The sequence below is a fragment of the Rhipicephalus microplus genome, chromosome 5 (genome assembly GCF_043290135.1).
Source record: "Rhipicephalus microplus isolate Deutch F79 chromosome 5, USDA_Rmic, whole genome shotgun sequence".
Taxonomy (NCBI): domain Eukaryota; kingdom Metazoa; phylum Arthropoda; class Arachnida; order Ixodida; family Ixodidae; genus Rhipicephalus; species Rhipicephalus microplus.
This window is the reverse complement of record NC_134704.1, coordinates 41399835-41415297: the sequence shown is the minus strand read 5'-3', so window position 1 is coordinate 41415297 and position 15463 is coordinate 41399835. Positions and strand designations below refer to the sequence as shown.

Below are 15463 nucleotides of genomic sequence, written 5' to 3'. Positions count from 1 at the left end.
GAGGTCGGATGTCTCTTTGCTGTGCATGCTCAATTTATTTAATGAGAGTAAAACTGATATTGACTTACTTGAAGGCGTGGAATGTAACGAAAACTGCTTAGATTTGTCTGATGCTTTGTTTTCGTGTATTGGCTGTGACTTATGTTTGGGGTTAACGTCTCAAAACCATGAGATGATTATGAAAGACTCCACAGTAAAGGCGCCTGGAAATTTCCACTACTTGGGAGTTGTTTCACGTGCTCTGAGATGTAGGTAGCGTTGGAAGCATCTGCGCTTCTATCGAGAATGCGACCACTGTGGCCGGTGTTTATCCCGGTGACATAGGTAAATGAATGCCTCTGGGACGAGCTTCTGTATTAATGCCATGCATGAGCGCTTAAGCTCAAGTTAGTGCCCGGTTGTGGGTGGTCAGTGAGTGAATATTAACCCACCTTTCGCTTCACTGTTAATTTTTCTAGGTAGCTGTACTTCTGTTGAAGATTTCATAAATTTTATCAGATACGGTTCTGAACTTTCATTAAAGGTTTAGGGAGACTTTGTTGTCGCGAAGAGCTTTTGAAAAAGTCGAGCTCGTTGAGAAGAGAAAATTTAACATAATCTAAAGACGCACTTTCCTGAAAAATTGGACGATGCTTGATCTTCGCCTTCTAGAGTAGATCGCGATAGCGTATTCGAGACTCGTGCTCATCGCCTTCTGAACTGCTAGCCTGCTTCAGTTCTAGGTGCATGCATCGAGTGCGTCGATAGGATATAAACGACATTGCAAGTAACATTGCCTGTTTTGTGTGTGTAAGTGATTCTTAAATGAAAAGAGAAGTGAGCCCCGTAACTGTCTCTCAAGGGGAGGACACCTCAACAGTAGCTCACGAGGGATGGGGGTAAGGGGGGATTAATAGGATAAGGAGTAATTATTGGTATAGAGATAGAGATCGGGGGAAGGAGAGAGTGAGGCGCAGGGACAGCAGTGACATCCAAAAGTAAGGGGAAGATAGGAAAGATGGACACGGTCGCAGAAGTCCGAGTACGAGGCACCACTCAGCAAGAGCTCTTGTCGGCGTCAGGAGATGGCGTAGGGCGAGCCAGTCGACCAGAGCAGCGCTGTCGTCGGAGGTCGCGGGGCACAACCAATCGGCACGAATACCAGCGATCGAGTGGCCGTTTAGGCATCCTTGAATGCCCTTAACAAGCCCAGTTTTTCAGTACCCTCTTCACCAAACTATTTCTTTTGCGAATTAGGGAAGGACCCACTACGCGTACGTAGGGCAATACAGGAGCCTAGGCAGCTGTTTTCTTTGTTGATGATTCTGCTATGATGATGATAAATATGTCTCAACACTTTTTTGCAATGGGTGAGCCTTTAAAACACCCCGTCGTTGGTCAATTTACATCCTTTGACGCCTGGCATGAATCTACGCTTCTGTCGTGTAATATATGATTTGTTAAGGAGACTCCTTCAGCTACATGGCATTCATAAGATTTTTAAAGTGGTTTAAGCAATATTGTAGCTCTCTGGTAGAACACGTGCTGGCCACGAATAACCTGGGTTCGGTCCTCACTTGGACCTGCAAATGTTTGTTTCTTTTATTCGCATCTTTCGCGATTTTTTGGTCGTGGACGAGAAGATCATTTCCCGTTCACGATTAACGATGCTGGAATTTCTTCGAAACGAGCTTTCTAACGCTATCGCATTAAAGTCTTGCAAATAGTAACCGCATATTCATGAAGCCCGCAAGGACGCATCCGAACATTGCTTCCTCGATAGGCCCCCATCCTGACTTCTTCACTGCGTTTGCGGTGTCTGAAAAACGAGCACGTACTTTGTGCTTTTCTTGCTCCTACAATCTTGGCTGCTTCCAGAAGGTCATCGATCTGTTGCTCATGTAACAAGGCTGTTTTTTTTTCTTTGTATTGTACTTACTGATATGGATAGCTTGAATGGTGAGAAACAGAGGTGGTAAACAAGCAGAGCCGCCTCTGTAGCGACGATTCCCGACGCGAAGGCCTTGTCGACTGCTCGGTAGTTATTGTAGATACACCACCGTCTCGAATCATGCTTCGCCAGTGCACTCGCCACCTGTTGTGCCACGTCGTCCGTTGCTTGCCTTTTTCGCTACTGCCGTGCGCGCCAACTTAAGGGAGCGCTCGTACTGAGCTGCGTCCACAAAGGCTTTTTTTGTTTTTCACCACCTTGGCATGAGCTATTCGTCGCACCAAATTGTGCTGTGGGCGCATGTTTCTGGAGAAGGGACCAGCGACGTAAGTCCTTCTTGAATGTACGTGCAGCTGAGTCGCTTCACATTGTAACGTCGATGCATGCCCGCCACCTCCAAGAGGCGCCCATCCACTCTGGAGATCAGGAGCCTTGCGATCTGTGCTGAACGCTGCGTTTTAATTAGCTTGAGAGTGGTATGGTGAACACTGAGTTTGAATAATTATTTGATATGTGTGGTTCTACGTCCCAAAACCAACATATAGTTATGAGAGACGCCGTAGTGGAGGGCTCCGGGAATTTCGAACACCTGGGGCTCTCTAACGTGAACCCAAATCTGAGCACACGGACCTACAACATTTTAGCCTCCATCGGAAATGCAGCAGCCGAAGCCGAGAAATCATCCCGCGACCTGCGTGTCATCAGCCGAGTATCTTAGCCACTAAGCCACCGCGGCGGGGCTCTGAGTTTGAATCTATAGCCTGTCCGTGCTCACTGTGACGGAAATACTAGGTACCTTTTACAACAAAAGCTGATATGAGATCTGAACACGGGTCACGTGCGGCGCTGTAGTGTTCTGCCGCCACCATCGCCGCTGGTCCATCAGCGCGAAAGCTCTCGATATAGAGCATGACTCTGGGCTCACGAGGATGCAATTCAAGGGATCGCCATCGTGGGTGCGCCGATTTATGAAGCAGACGGGCTTTGCGCTGTGGCGGCGTACTTCCGTCTTTCCGCAAAAATCCTGCATAAGTATTGCATTGAATGGAATAGAGGACGGTGCACTCTGAGACGTTGTTAGTAAAACATGCACGTCGTCGGACTCTTGTTCAGACGAGTCTGAGTGACAGCACTTTGTAACTTTCTGGCGTTTAACACTAAAGGCTTAGTGTGCAAATAAAAAGAAATATCATCCAGTGCAGCTGCTTGTGCTACGTATTCACCAAGGTAAAGGTGTCTCGGGAGGCTTTCCGAATAAAAAAATCAGATTTAAAATTAAAGGGGTGAACGTATATTCAGGTATTCTGGTTTTTACGTATATATATTATCAATGATTCGTCCTCCCTGCCTCCCCGAAAATGATTACTGGCTACGCAAAGTCCTTTAGGGAAGAGTTTCCTGGCAGGTTCATGAGCATCGCGTGATCTGCCGTAAACTTAAAAAGCTTATTAAAACAGAGGCATGGTGGTGAAGAAGTCTGATCGGTCCTGGAGGCAGCCGAGTTTCCTGTCCCGGCATGTTCGTGTTCGAGCCGTCTTCCCCACGTCCGTACTATGCATTTCTGATCGCCAATGTTCCTCAACGGAACCTGCAACATCATGACACCCGAGCTGCGGTCACATATCATCGATCCGGTGGCACTGGTAACCGCAAGGACCTGTACGCAATCATCGCCGTGCTGGGAGTTTCCATCCCGGTATGTGCCTGCGTGCTTACGTATTCCTTCGCCAACTACACCAGGTCGAAGCGCAATGCGGAAAACTTGCGCCAGTACATCGCGTCCTCCGACGGTGTAGACGTGACCCTTAATACGCAGAGTGATAACAGCGCCCAGGCTGATGATGCTGGTGGCATCAAGTTGAGCAACCTCCACTATCCTGCGTTAAAGGGAAAAGTTGGTATCGGGCCAGGATGTTGAGCGTCACAAATGACAACAGACGGGAAAAGAAATACAGGGCATGCGTGGCTTGCACTTCAGTTTGATCACGAATGGTCGGAATATACAACGATGTGCAAACCAAAACAAAAAAGAGGTTAGTGACTGAGGCAGCACAGAATGCACCAGAAAAAAGCAAGTCTGCGTTAGCCATCCTCTGATTTCACTAAGAGGTCTGTAGCATATCTGTATTGTGCATGGCTCATCGGTGTAGGCTAGCAAAGTAGACATGTGTACATTATCTCATTCTTCTTTTTTTGTTTTTCCCGTGTTTTGCTAGCCGCTGTACGTATTTTACCATCATATGGTTTCAAGGTTAGTTGAAGGAGCACCTGGCCTGGTTTTTCTTCAACCACCCCTTGTTATATGCGCTATCCAACATCACAAAGCCCCACCCAGCTATACTGCTTTGACGGCACTATGTCGGTCACGGCGAATAGGTTGAATCTGAACCCGTCACCACAACGCGGCTTTTTCGCCTACATGAGCGACGTAATCACGATGGGGCGGAACGCCAACGACTGATTGCGAGCGGCGGTCAAACAAGAAGCATCCAGCTTGGGGGCAGGTGCAGCATCGTGCGGTGGCTTCATTGGGCCCAGGTCGAGTTGAGTGGCTGCATCTGCGACAGCGAGGACTACGGCGATGATGGCATAGAACGCATCTTGTCCTACAATACCCCGAGTGGTTGCACTTGAACTCCGTCAAATGGAAGGTTCTTGCGTGTGAACGCGAAACTAGAACGCCCGTGAAACCGGTTCTTCTCGGGTCGCAGAATGATGGACGTTGATGGACAACCGCACCGTCGGTTATCATGAATTTTTCTTTTCTCCATGGCTTCATTCTTTATATAGAATGATAAGTCGTAGATATAGTGGTCACGGTTAAGTGCAGCGCCACGCTTAAATAATAAAACACATATAGCGAATAGGCCTGTCTAGGAGACTTTTCCGCGTTGCTAAGAGGATTTTTTGCGTTATTCGTGTCGTTACTAAACAGTAATGCTTGTTCTTCAAGCGCTCTTACCACCCTATAGCAATTTTGGTCTACAGTAAGTTGACTAAACTATCAGACGTATAGGCGGCTGGCTGGCTAAATGAATGAATGGATGGAGGGATAGATGGACGGAGGGACAGACGCACAGATGAACAGACTAAGCGAACGACCGACCGACCGGTCAAAGCGCTTTTGGCTCATCAACCCTATAGGCCCTGATATTTTTACCTGCAGAAAATTTTCTTTCTTGTTAATTTCATGTTACAACAGCCTCAAAGCACGAAAATATTTTTGCGAGCATCTCATCAGTATACAAGAAAAATATCTCCCTCTAGTACATATAGGAAACCAGGACTTGGTGGTTATACAGCGCAATATGGTGAATTTAAATACACATATCTATTTTTACCCTGTTAGTGCAAACTGTCGTTGTGAAATTAACACGCAGCAACCACATATGAATTATAGCACCTAAACTTTCCGATAGCAGGTCTTTGCGCTCGTGATACACAGCTCATAATCGCACTTGAATGGCCACCGTCTAACTATTGCACACTTTGGGAGATCCAATATCATAAAAAGATTATCGAATCCTGCTATCCAGTACCAGGATTAATTCTACCCGTGTTTGCAAGGGCAAGCTGATTGAACTATTCTTAATCATCATCATTATCTTGGTCCATGACGCACGGTTATTCTATTTCAATAAATGAATTAAACCTCATTTATTGAAATTTCATTCAGACGTCTTGAGTACATTGTGCTGTACATGTATGGCTAAAAAGAGGCATGGATGATGAATAGCGCACAAACTACTTTTTCTTGGTTTTGTCGCGTAGGAAAATTTGCTCATACCCTTAAAGGGACACACAAGGCAATTAGGTCAACGTTGATTGTTGAATTAGCGGTCCATAAACCTCGTAGTGGTACTTTTGTGCCAAAGGCATATTTTGAAATAAAATCACGTTTTAGTGGCCAGCGTCGGGTTGGCGCATTTCGCCCCGCCACGGTGGTCTAGCGGCTAAGGTATACTCGGCTGCTGACCCGCAGGCCGCGGGATCGAATCCCGGCTGCCAATGCTGCATTTCCGCTGGGGGCGTAAGTGCTGTAGGCCCGTGTGCTCAGATTTCGGTGCACGTTAAAGAACCCCAGGTGGTCGAAATTTCCGGAGCCATCCACTACGGCGTCTCTCATAATCATATCGTGGTTTTCGGACGGTAAACCCCACATACCAACTGGGTTAGCGCACTTCAAATTACCCGCTTCAAGAAGCGCACCGGCTGACGTCACATTGCCATGCACAATGTTGCCCGAATTTACTGCGCGGTCGCCGACACTAGTAGACAGAGCGAAAGCAGGGGGAGCCACAGCAGCAACAACGGGCATTGATGAATTTTCTGCCATTGGCTAGGAGTAAAACACACACTCTAATACACAAAAGGTATTGTTAATCCCCCCACCTACTCCTGCAAATAATTTCTAGCTACGCAATGTTCTCTAGCGAAGAAGAAGAAGTATACTCGCGGTAGGTGCGTGAGCGTCGCGTGCATTTCTGCAAATTCGAGAACCCCGTTAAAGCAGAGACGTGGCGGTGAAGAAGTCTGATCGGTCCTGGAGACAGCTGAGTTTCCTGTCCCGTCATGTTCGTGTTCGAGCCGTCTTCAACACGTCCGCACCGCACCCTTCTACTTGCCGCTGCTCCTCAACGGAACCAGCAACATCATCTGACCCGAGCTGCGGTCACACGTCATCGATCCGGTAGCACTGGTAACCGCGAGGACCGGTACGCGATCATCGCCGAGCTGGAAGTCTCCATCCCGGTATTCGCCTGCGTGCTTACGTATTCCTTCGCCAACTACACCAGGTCGAAGCGCAACGCGGAAGATCTGCGGCAGTACATTGCCTCCACCGACGGCGTTGACGTGACCGCTGATCAGCACAGGGACGGCAGCTGCCTAGGTTGCTACTGATGCTGGTGGCATCAAGGTGAGCGGCCCGCACTATCCGACGTTAAAGAGGCAACGTGGCCAAGATGGTGCTTATTCAGGATATTGGACAACGCAAATGGCAATTGATGTTAGAAAAGAAAAAAAACAGACAAGCGCTGGCTCGAAACTAAGTTCAATCGCAAACGATGAGAATATCCCGTTGAGTGCAAAGCTCATGAAATGTTGTTAAGTTTCGAGGCACCACGAATTGCACGAAGAAGACAGGTCTGCGTCTGGCAGCCTTCGATTTCTCTACACGAGAATGAATCAGCATGTCTAAATGGCACGTATAGGGGGAATGTGAGAAAATGTGTGTCGACGCGCATCGTATTCTTCCCTTGTTTGTTTTTGTGTTTGTTTGGGTGCCGTAGTACAGATTTCTCCATAGTATTGGATTAAAGTCGGTTGCGAGTCAGCGCCCAATCTTTTTTTTCCCTTTCAACCGCTCCTTATTATATGCTCTGTTCAACATCACGATCGTCCACTATACTGCTGTTATAGCACAGGTGGCCACGGCAAATTGGTCGAATGTGACCCTGTCGCCACAACTCGGCTTTTTTCGTACACAGGGGCGACGACATCGCTGTGGGGAGGAACGTCAACGACAGGTTCCCGTTGACGTCGGCTTGGGGGCAGGGACGCAGCACTCCTGAGGTGGCTTCACTGGACTCGGACCGGGTTCAGTGGCTGCATCTGCGACAACGGCGACTACGTGTGTCCACTCGATCATGGCCACGAAGGCAGATCATACAACAACGGGCGGCTGTAGCGGAAGCCCGCCGTTTGGCAGGCTGTTACGCGCATAAACGGCATTCCGGAATGCCCGTGCAGCCGGTTCGTATGGTGTTTGAAACTGATGGACATTAATCGATGACAGCGTTCGACATGTTCGAGCAGAGTTAATTTTCTTTTCTCCAAGACTTTTGTCGTTGTATATTATGATATCAAGTCGGAAGTATTGTGATGGTAGTTTGGTGCAGCGGTGTGCTGATATAATAAAATACATATTGTAAGAATTTATTGGACGTCATCCTCATCTGTCAATAACCACCATCTGTCTTCGCGCGTGCCTCTTCATCATCGGCGCCATTTCGCTGCTGCTTGAATAAAGCGTCAGCTGAACCCGTGGTATTTCAAGTGGTGGAAGGTGCTTCCCGATCTCTTCGACCTCTCTCCATCCAAAGCCACCTCCTGGAGCTCCGTTCGAGACGTCGCTTACGCCAGCAGAGCACCATGGCGCAAGAGCAAGCCCATCCGAACCACCCGCCGGCTCAACCACGCACTGCCAACCCTAGCCCGGTCAACAACCCCCCTCGGGAGCCTCCAATCTTCTCCGGTCTGCCTGGCGAAGATTTCGAAGACTGGCTCGACAACTATGACCGCGTAGGTGTCTACAACAACTGGAACGAGGCATCGAAATTAGCACGCGTCCAGTTTTACGTCTCTCAGGTTGCCAAGACGTGGTTCCTAAATCATGAGAGCGACTTCCGCGATTGGTCTTCCTTCAAAGACCAGCTCCGACGCATTTTCGGCACACCGACCGTCCGTTCAGAAGTTGCTCGGAAGAAATTAGCAGAACGTGTTCAACATTGCGGTGAGTCCTACACTTCCTATATTGAGGATGTGCTTGCACTTTGCCGCCGTGTCGACGACACTATGCCAGAAGGTGATCGTGTCCGGCACCTTTTGAAGGGTATCGGACCTACCGCTTTCAACGCCCTCGTCGCGCACAACCCTTCGACGGTTTCCGACGTCGTCTCTGTATGCCAGCGGCTTGATACCTTGCAGTCAATTCGCCTGCGACCCGACTTCTCTGAGAACCCCTTGGCAAACAGTATGGAGCTCCGATCCATCATTCGAACCATAATTCGTGAGGAACTGCAAGCCTACACTTTACCTCCTTCTCACAACGTTCCCGCTCAACCCGCTTCTAGTGATCTGCGTAGCATTATGAGGGAAGAAATGTCCGCGTATCAAAGCACCCACCGTGCTCCACCATGCACCCAACCCGCTTCGTATGCACAGATCGCTTCAATGCAACCCTCGCCGTCTCAAGTACCACCACCTGTGCCTGATCACGAACATCTCGCACCTCTAGTCGCCCGTCCACCGAACCCTAGCTACCATTCTTCTTGGCGGGCCCCACGGCCTATTTGCTACTACTGCGGAATTCGAGGACACATTTCCCGGGTCTGTCGACGTCGGCAGCAAGATGAACGTCGTGGTTATGCCGCGTTTGAACGAGACGACACATGTGCACGAAGTTACTACCGTTAGGGCGACAGTCCTGCCAACCACCGATCCCCGTCTCCTATGCGCATTTCCAACACGACCAACAATACACGTGCCTCCCGACCACGCTCCCCTTCGCCACGCCGACGCTCTATTTCACCCCTTCGACCTGTCTCTCAGGTGGCTGCCCAGCGATCGGAAAACTAAACAGTGCAGTTTTTGGAGGGAAAACTGCATCGCGGCGAAATGTCACAACTCCTCCTGAACGACCATCAAACACGTTATTGGTAACTGTGCAAGGTGTGCGGGTTTAGGCTTTGGTGGACACGGGAGCAACTATTTCAGTTATGCGTGCCGACTTGTGTTCTCGATTGCGGAAAGTGAAGACACCCTACCTTGGATCATCTTTGATTGGGGCCAATGGAGCAATAATTAGATTATCGGCCCAATGTACAGCGCGTGTCTTCATTGATGGTATTCGTCACCACATCACCTTCGCTGTCTTAATTTCATGTGCTCATGAACTAATTTTAGGTTGGGACTTTTTCTCATCAGCATCTGCAATAATTTCTTGCCGTCAACGTGTAGTCGAGATGACCGAGACCGATCACTGCAGCGAACGTGTCGACGAGAAACCATTGCGTTTTTTCACAGCTTCCAATACCATACTGCTCCCGAGTCAGGAGCAACTCATGGCCATCACTTCTCCGAATATTGCCAATGGTGACGTCCTTATCACCCCTTCCAGCCACTGTCTAGCTCGCGGCGTTGTAGTCCCCTCCAGCCTGGTGCGGTTCAAAGACAGTGCTGCGATAATCCTTGGCCTGAATCCTACCCCGGAGCCTGTCCTGCTACCTCAAAGTTCTGCATTGTCGTGTTATGTGGATACCAAACCAGTATCTTTGGTCTCTCTTGGCGCCTTGACAGCTCAGCCACAACAGGCCCGGTCTGTTACTTCCTCCTCCTTTGCTCCCGTCATAAATCCTGACCTTTCGGCTTCTCAACGTGAGGCGTTGCTAAATTTGCTAACAAAACACCAGGCCTCCTTTGACTCCAAGGCTTCGGCACTAGGACAGACCACAGTTGCGCATCATCGCATCGACACTGGAGGTCAGAGTGTTGTACGCCGTCGTCCCTACCGAGTCTCCTTGGCCGAGCGCAAAATCATCGACGAGAACGTGACCGATATGCTAAAAAGAAACATCATACGACCCTCTACCAGTTCTTGGTCATCACCCGTTGTCTTGGTACAAAAGAAAGATGGATCGGTACGTTTTTGTGTTGTTTACCGCGTGCTCAACAAGATTACTCGAAAGGATGTATATCCGATGCCCCGTATAGATGCTGCACTTGACTCATTGCAAGGCGCCCAATACTTCTCCACCCTTGACCTTCGGTCCGGGTATTGGCAAATACCAATGAACGAAGCAGACAAAGAAAAGACCGCCTTTTCTACGCCGGACGGTCTTTACGAGTTTAACGTAATGCCATTCGGGCTATGTAATGCCCCCACCACATTTGAAAGGATGATCGACACTGTTCTTCGTGGCCTCAAGTGGAAAACTTGTCTATGGTACCTCGATGATATTGTCGTGTTTTATTCCACTTTTGCTGATCATCTGCAACGCCTAGATCAAGCACTCACATGTCTCTCTAATGCTGGACTTCAATTAAACACAAAGAAGTGCCATTTCGGAAACACAGCTATAAGAGTTCTAGGACATCTCGTAAATAAAGATGGTATCCAGCCCGATCCGGACAAAATTTCCGCAGTCCTCAACTTTCCGCGACCCTTTCGTTCCAAAAAACTACGCAGTTTCCTTGGACTCGCATCGTACTTTCGCCGCTTTATTCGAAACTTTGCCACTATTGCCGCTCCTCTTCACAAGCTCCTTGCTAGTACCGGTTCCTTCGATTGGAATAATCAATGCGAAGCCTCGTTTCAAGAGCTCAAGCAGGCACCCACATCCCCACTGGTGCTTTGTTATTTCGATGACAAGGCACCTACGATATTACACACTGACGCTAGTGAACAAGGAATCGGCGCCATACTCCTCCAGCGTGACCATGCCTTTCGCGAGAAAGTTGTCGCGTATGCAAGCCGCACTCTGACCTCTGCAGAGAAGTGGTACTCGATAGCCGAACAAGAGTGCTTGACTGTTGTCTGGTCCATCCAAAAATTTCGTCCGTATCTACATGGTCGACATTTTACTGTTGTGACAGACCACAATGCTCTTTGCTGGTTGTCCACAATCAAAAACTTGTCGGGACGACTTGGCCAATTGGCAAGTCTGGGTTGCTGTCAGTGTTGGTATGAAGCGAACACAATGCATAGGTTTCAAATGTTACCTAAGTGGCCTGTCGTCTCTGTAATTCATTTCAACATAACACGTTTGCACACGTATATCCTATTGTCAAAGGGTTCAATATGTTTTTGCATATATGTTTTTGTTTGTTTTTTCTTTAGAGGTCGGATGTCCTTTGCATGAGGCTGTGCATGCTCAAACGTTTTAATGCGAGTAAAACCTATATTGAGCGACTAAAGACGTGGAATGTTGGGAAGGCTGCTTAGCTTTGTCTGATGCTTCGTTTTCGTGTATTGGCTGTGACTTAGGCTTGGGCTTAACGTCTCAAAACCATGATATGATTATGAAAGACTCCACATTAAAAGGGCCTGGAAATTTCTGCTACTTGGGGGTTCTTTAACGTGCTCTGAGATGTAGGCAGCGATGAAAGCATCTGCGCTTCCATCGAGAATGCGACCACTGTGGCCGGGGTTTTATCCCAGTGACATAGGTAAACGAACGCCTCTGGGACGAGCTGCTTTATTATTGGCGTGCATGAGCGTTGAAATTTGAGTTCGTGCCTAGTTGTGGGTGGTCAGTGAGTATATATTAACCCACCTCTCGCTTCACTGTCAATTTCTCTAGGTAGCTGTACTTGTGTCGAAGATTTCATAAATTTTATCGAATACGGTTCTGAACTTTCATTAAAGGTTTAGGGAGACTGTGTTGTCACGAAGAGCTTTTGAAAAACTCGAGCACGTTAAGAAGAGAAAATCAAACATAATCTAATGATGCACTTTCCTGAAAATTTGGACGATGCTTAATCTTCGCCTTCGAGAGTAGATCGCGATAGCGTAATCGAGACTCGTGCTCATCACCTTCTGAACTGCTAGCCTGCTTCAGTTCTAGGTGCATGCATCGAGTGCGTCGATAGGATATTAACGACATTGCAAGTAACATTGCCTGTTTTGTGTGTATAAGTGATTCTTAAATGAAAAGAAAAGTGAGCCCCGTAACTGTCTCTCAGGGGGAGGACACCTCAACAGTAGCTCACGAGGGATGGGGGTAAGGAGGGATTAATAGGATAAGGAGGAATTAAAGGTATAGAGATAGAGATCGGGGGAAGGAGAGAGTGAGGCGCAGGGACAGCAGTGACATCCAAAAGTAAGGGGAAGATAGGAAAGATGGACACGGTCGCAGAAGTCCGAGTACGAGGCACCACTCAGCAAGAGCTCTTGTCGGCGTCAGGAGATGGCGTAGGGCGAGCCAGTCGACCAGAGCAGCGCTGTCGTCGGAGGTCGCGGCGCACAACCAATCGGCACGAATACCAGCGATCGAGTGGCCGTTTAGGCATCCTTGAATGCCCTTAACAAGCCCAGTTTTTCAGTACCCTCTTCACCAAACTATTTCTTTTGCGAATTAGGGAAGGACCCACTACGCGTACGTAGGGCAATACAGGAGCCTAGGCAGCTGTTTTCTTTGTTGATGATTCTGCTATTGATGATGATAAATATGTCTCAACACTTTTTTGCAATGGGTGAGCCTTTAAAACACCCCGTCGTTGGTCAATTTACATCTTTTGACGCCTGGCATGAATCTACGCTTCTGTCGTGTAATATATGATTTGTTAAGGAGACTCCTTCAGCTACATGGCATTCATAAGATTTTTAAAGTGGTTTAAGCAATATTGTAGCTCTCTGGTAGAACACGTGCTTGCCACGAATAACCTGGGTTCGGTCCTCACTTGGACCTGCAAATGTTTGTTTCTTTTATTCGCATCTTTCGCGATTTTTTGGTCGTGGACGAGAAGATCATTTCCCGTTCACGATTAACGATGCTGGAATTTCTTCGAAACGAGCTTTCTAACGCTATCGCATTAAAGTCTTGCAAATAGTAACCGCATATTCATGAAGCCCGCAAGGACGCATCCGAACATTGCTTCCTCGATAGGCCCCCATCCTGACTTCTTCGCTGCGTTTGCGGTGTCTGAAAAACGAGCACGTACTTTGTGCTTTTCTTGCTCCTACAATCTTGGCTGCTTCCAGAAGGTCATCGATCTGTTGCTCATGTAACAAGGCTGTTTTTTTTTCTTTGTATTGTACTTACTGATATGGATAGCTTGAATGGTGAGAAACAGAGGTGGTAAACAAGCAGAGCCGCCTCTGTAGCGACGATTCCCGACGCGAAGGCCTTGTCGACTGCTCGGTAGTTATTGTAGATACACCACCGTCTCGAATCATGCTTCGCCAGTGCACTCGCCACCTGTTGTGCCACGTCGTCCGTTGCTTGCCTTTTTCGCTACTGCCGTGCGCGCCAACTTAAGGGAGCGCTCGTACTGAGCTGCGTCCACAAAGGCTTTTTTTGTTTTTCACCACCTTGGCATGAGCTATTCGTCGCACCAAATTGTGCTGTGGGCGCATGTTTCTGGAGAAGGGACCAGCGACGTAAGTCCTTCTTGAATGTACGTGCAGCTGAGTCGCTTCACATTGTAACGTCGATGCATGCCCGCCACCTCCAAGAGGCGCCCATCCACTCTGGAGCTCAGGAGCCTTGCGATCTGTGCTGAACGCTGCGTTTTAATTAGCTTGAGAGTGGTATGGTGAACACTGAGTTTGAATAATTATTTGATATGTGTGGTTCTACGTCCCAAAACCAACATATAGTTATGAGAGACGCCGTAGTGGAGGGCTCCGGGAATTTCGAACACCTGGGGCTCTCTAACGTGAACCCAAATCTGAGCACACGGACCTACAACATTTTAGCCTCCATCGGAAATGCAGCAGCCGAAGCCGAGAAATCATCCCGCGACCTGCGTGTCATCAGCCGAGTATCTTAGCCACTAAGCCACCGCGGCGGGGCTCTGAGTTTGAATCTATAGCCTGTCCGTGCTCACTGTGACGGAAATACTAGGTACCTTTTACAACAAAAGCTGATATGAGATCTGAACACGGGTCACGTGCGGCGCTGTAGTGTTCTGCCGCCACCATCGCCGCTGGTCCATCAGCGCGAAAGCTCTCGATATAGAGCATGACTCTGGGCTCACGAGGATGCAATTCAAGGGATCGCCATCGTGGGTGCGCCGATTTATGAAGCAGACGGGCTTTGCGCTGTGGCGGCGTACTTCCGTCTTTCCGCAAAAATCCTGCATAAGTATTGCATTGAATGGAATAGAGGACGGTGCACTCTGAGACGTTGTTAGTAAAACATGCACGTCGTCGGACTCTTGTTCAGACGAGTCTGAGTGACAGCACTTTGTAACTTTCTGGCGTTTAACACTAAAGGCTTAGTGTGCAAATAAAAAGAAATATCATCCAGTGCAGCTGCTTGTGCTACGTATTCACCAAGGTAAAGGTGTCTCGGGAGGCTTTCCGAATAAAAAAATCAGATTTAAAATTAAAGGGGTGAACGTATATTCAGGTATTCTGGTTTTTACGTATATATATTATCAATGATTCGTCCTCCCTGCCTCCCCGAAAATGATTACTGGCTACGCAAAGTCCTTTAGGGAAGAGTTTCCTGGCAGGTTCATGAGCATCGCGTGATCTGCCGTAAACTTAAGAAGCTTATTAAAACAGAGGCATGGTGGTGAAGAAGTCTGATCGGTCCTGGAGGCAGCCGAGTTTCCTGTCCCGGCATGTTCGTGTTCGAGCCGTCTTCCCCACGTCCGTACTATGCATTTCTGATCGCCAATGTTCCTCAACGGAACCTGCAACATCATGACACCCGAGCTGCGGTCACATATCATCGATCCGGTGGCACTGGTAACCACAAGGACCTGTACGCAATCATCGCCGTGCTGGGAGTTTCCATCCCAGTATGTGCCTGCGTGCTTACGTATTCCTTCGCCAACTACACCAGGTCGAAGCGCAATGCGAAAAACTTGCGCCAGTACATCGCGTCCTCCGACGGTGTAGACGTGACCCTTAATACGCAGAGTGATAACAGCGCCCAGGCTGATGATGCTGGTGGCATCAAGTTGAGCAACCTCCACTATCCTGCGTTAAAGGGAAAAGTTGGTATCGGGCCAGGATGTTGAGCGTCACAAATGACAACAGACGGGAAAAGAAATACAGGGCATGCGTGGCTTGCACTTCAG

The 15463-nt window shown here is 48.5% G+C and overlaps 2 protein-coding genes across 2 annotated transcripts in view; both read left to right on the top strand.

Moving 5' to 3' along the window:
* The window catches only part of LOC119173904 (monocarboxylate transporter 13), a 148202-nt gene that overhangs the window by 32944 nt on the left and 99795 nt on the right, over window positions 1-15463 (top strand). The window lies entirely within an intron of this gene.
* On the top strand, window positions 6423-7763 carry LOC142817748 (uncharacterized). Its single transcript, XM_075895271.1, has 2 exons — window positions 6423-6848; window positions 7420-7763. The coding sequence occupies exon 1, from the start codon at window positions 6503-6505 to the stop codon at window positions 6830-6832; it is 330 nt and encodes a 109-aa protein (XP_075751386.1). The 5' UTR covers window positions 6423-6502; the 3' UTR covers window positions 6833-6848; window positions 7420-7763.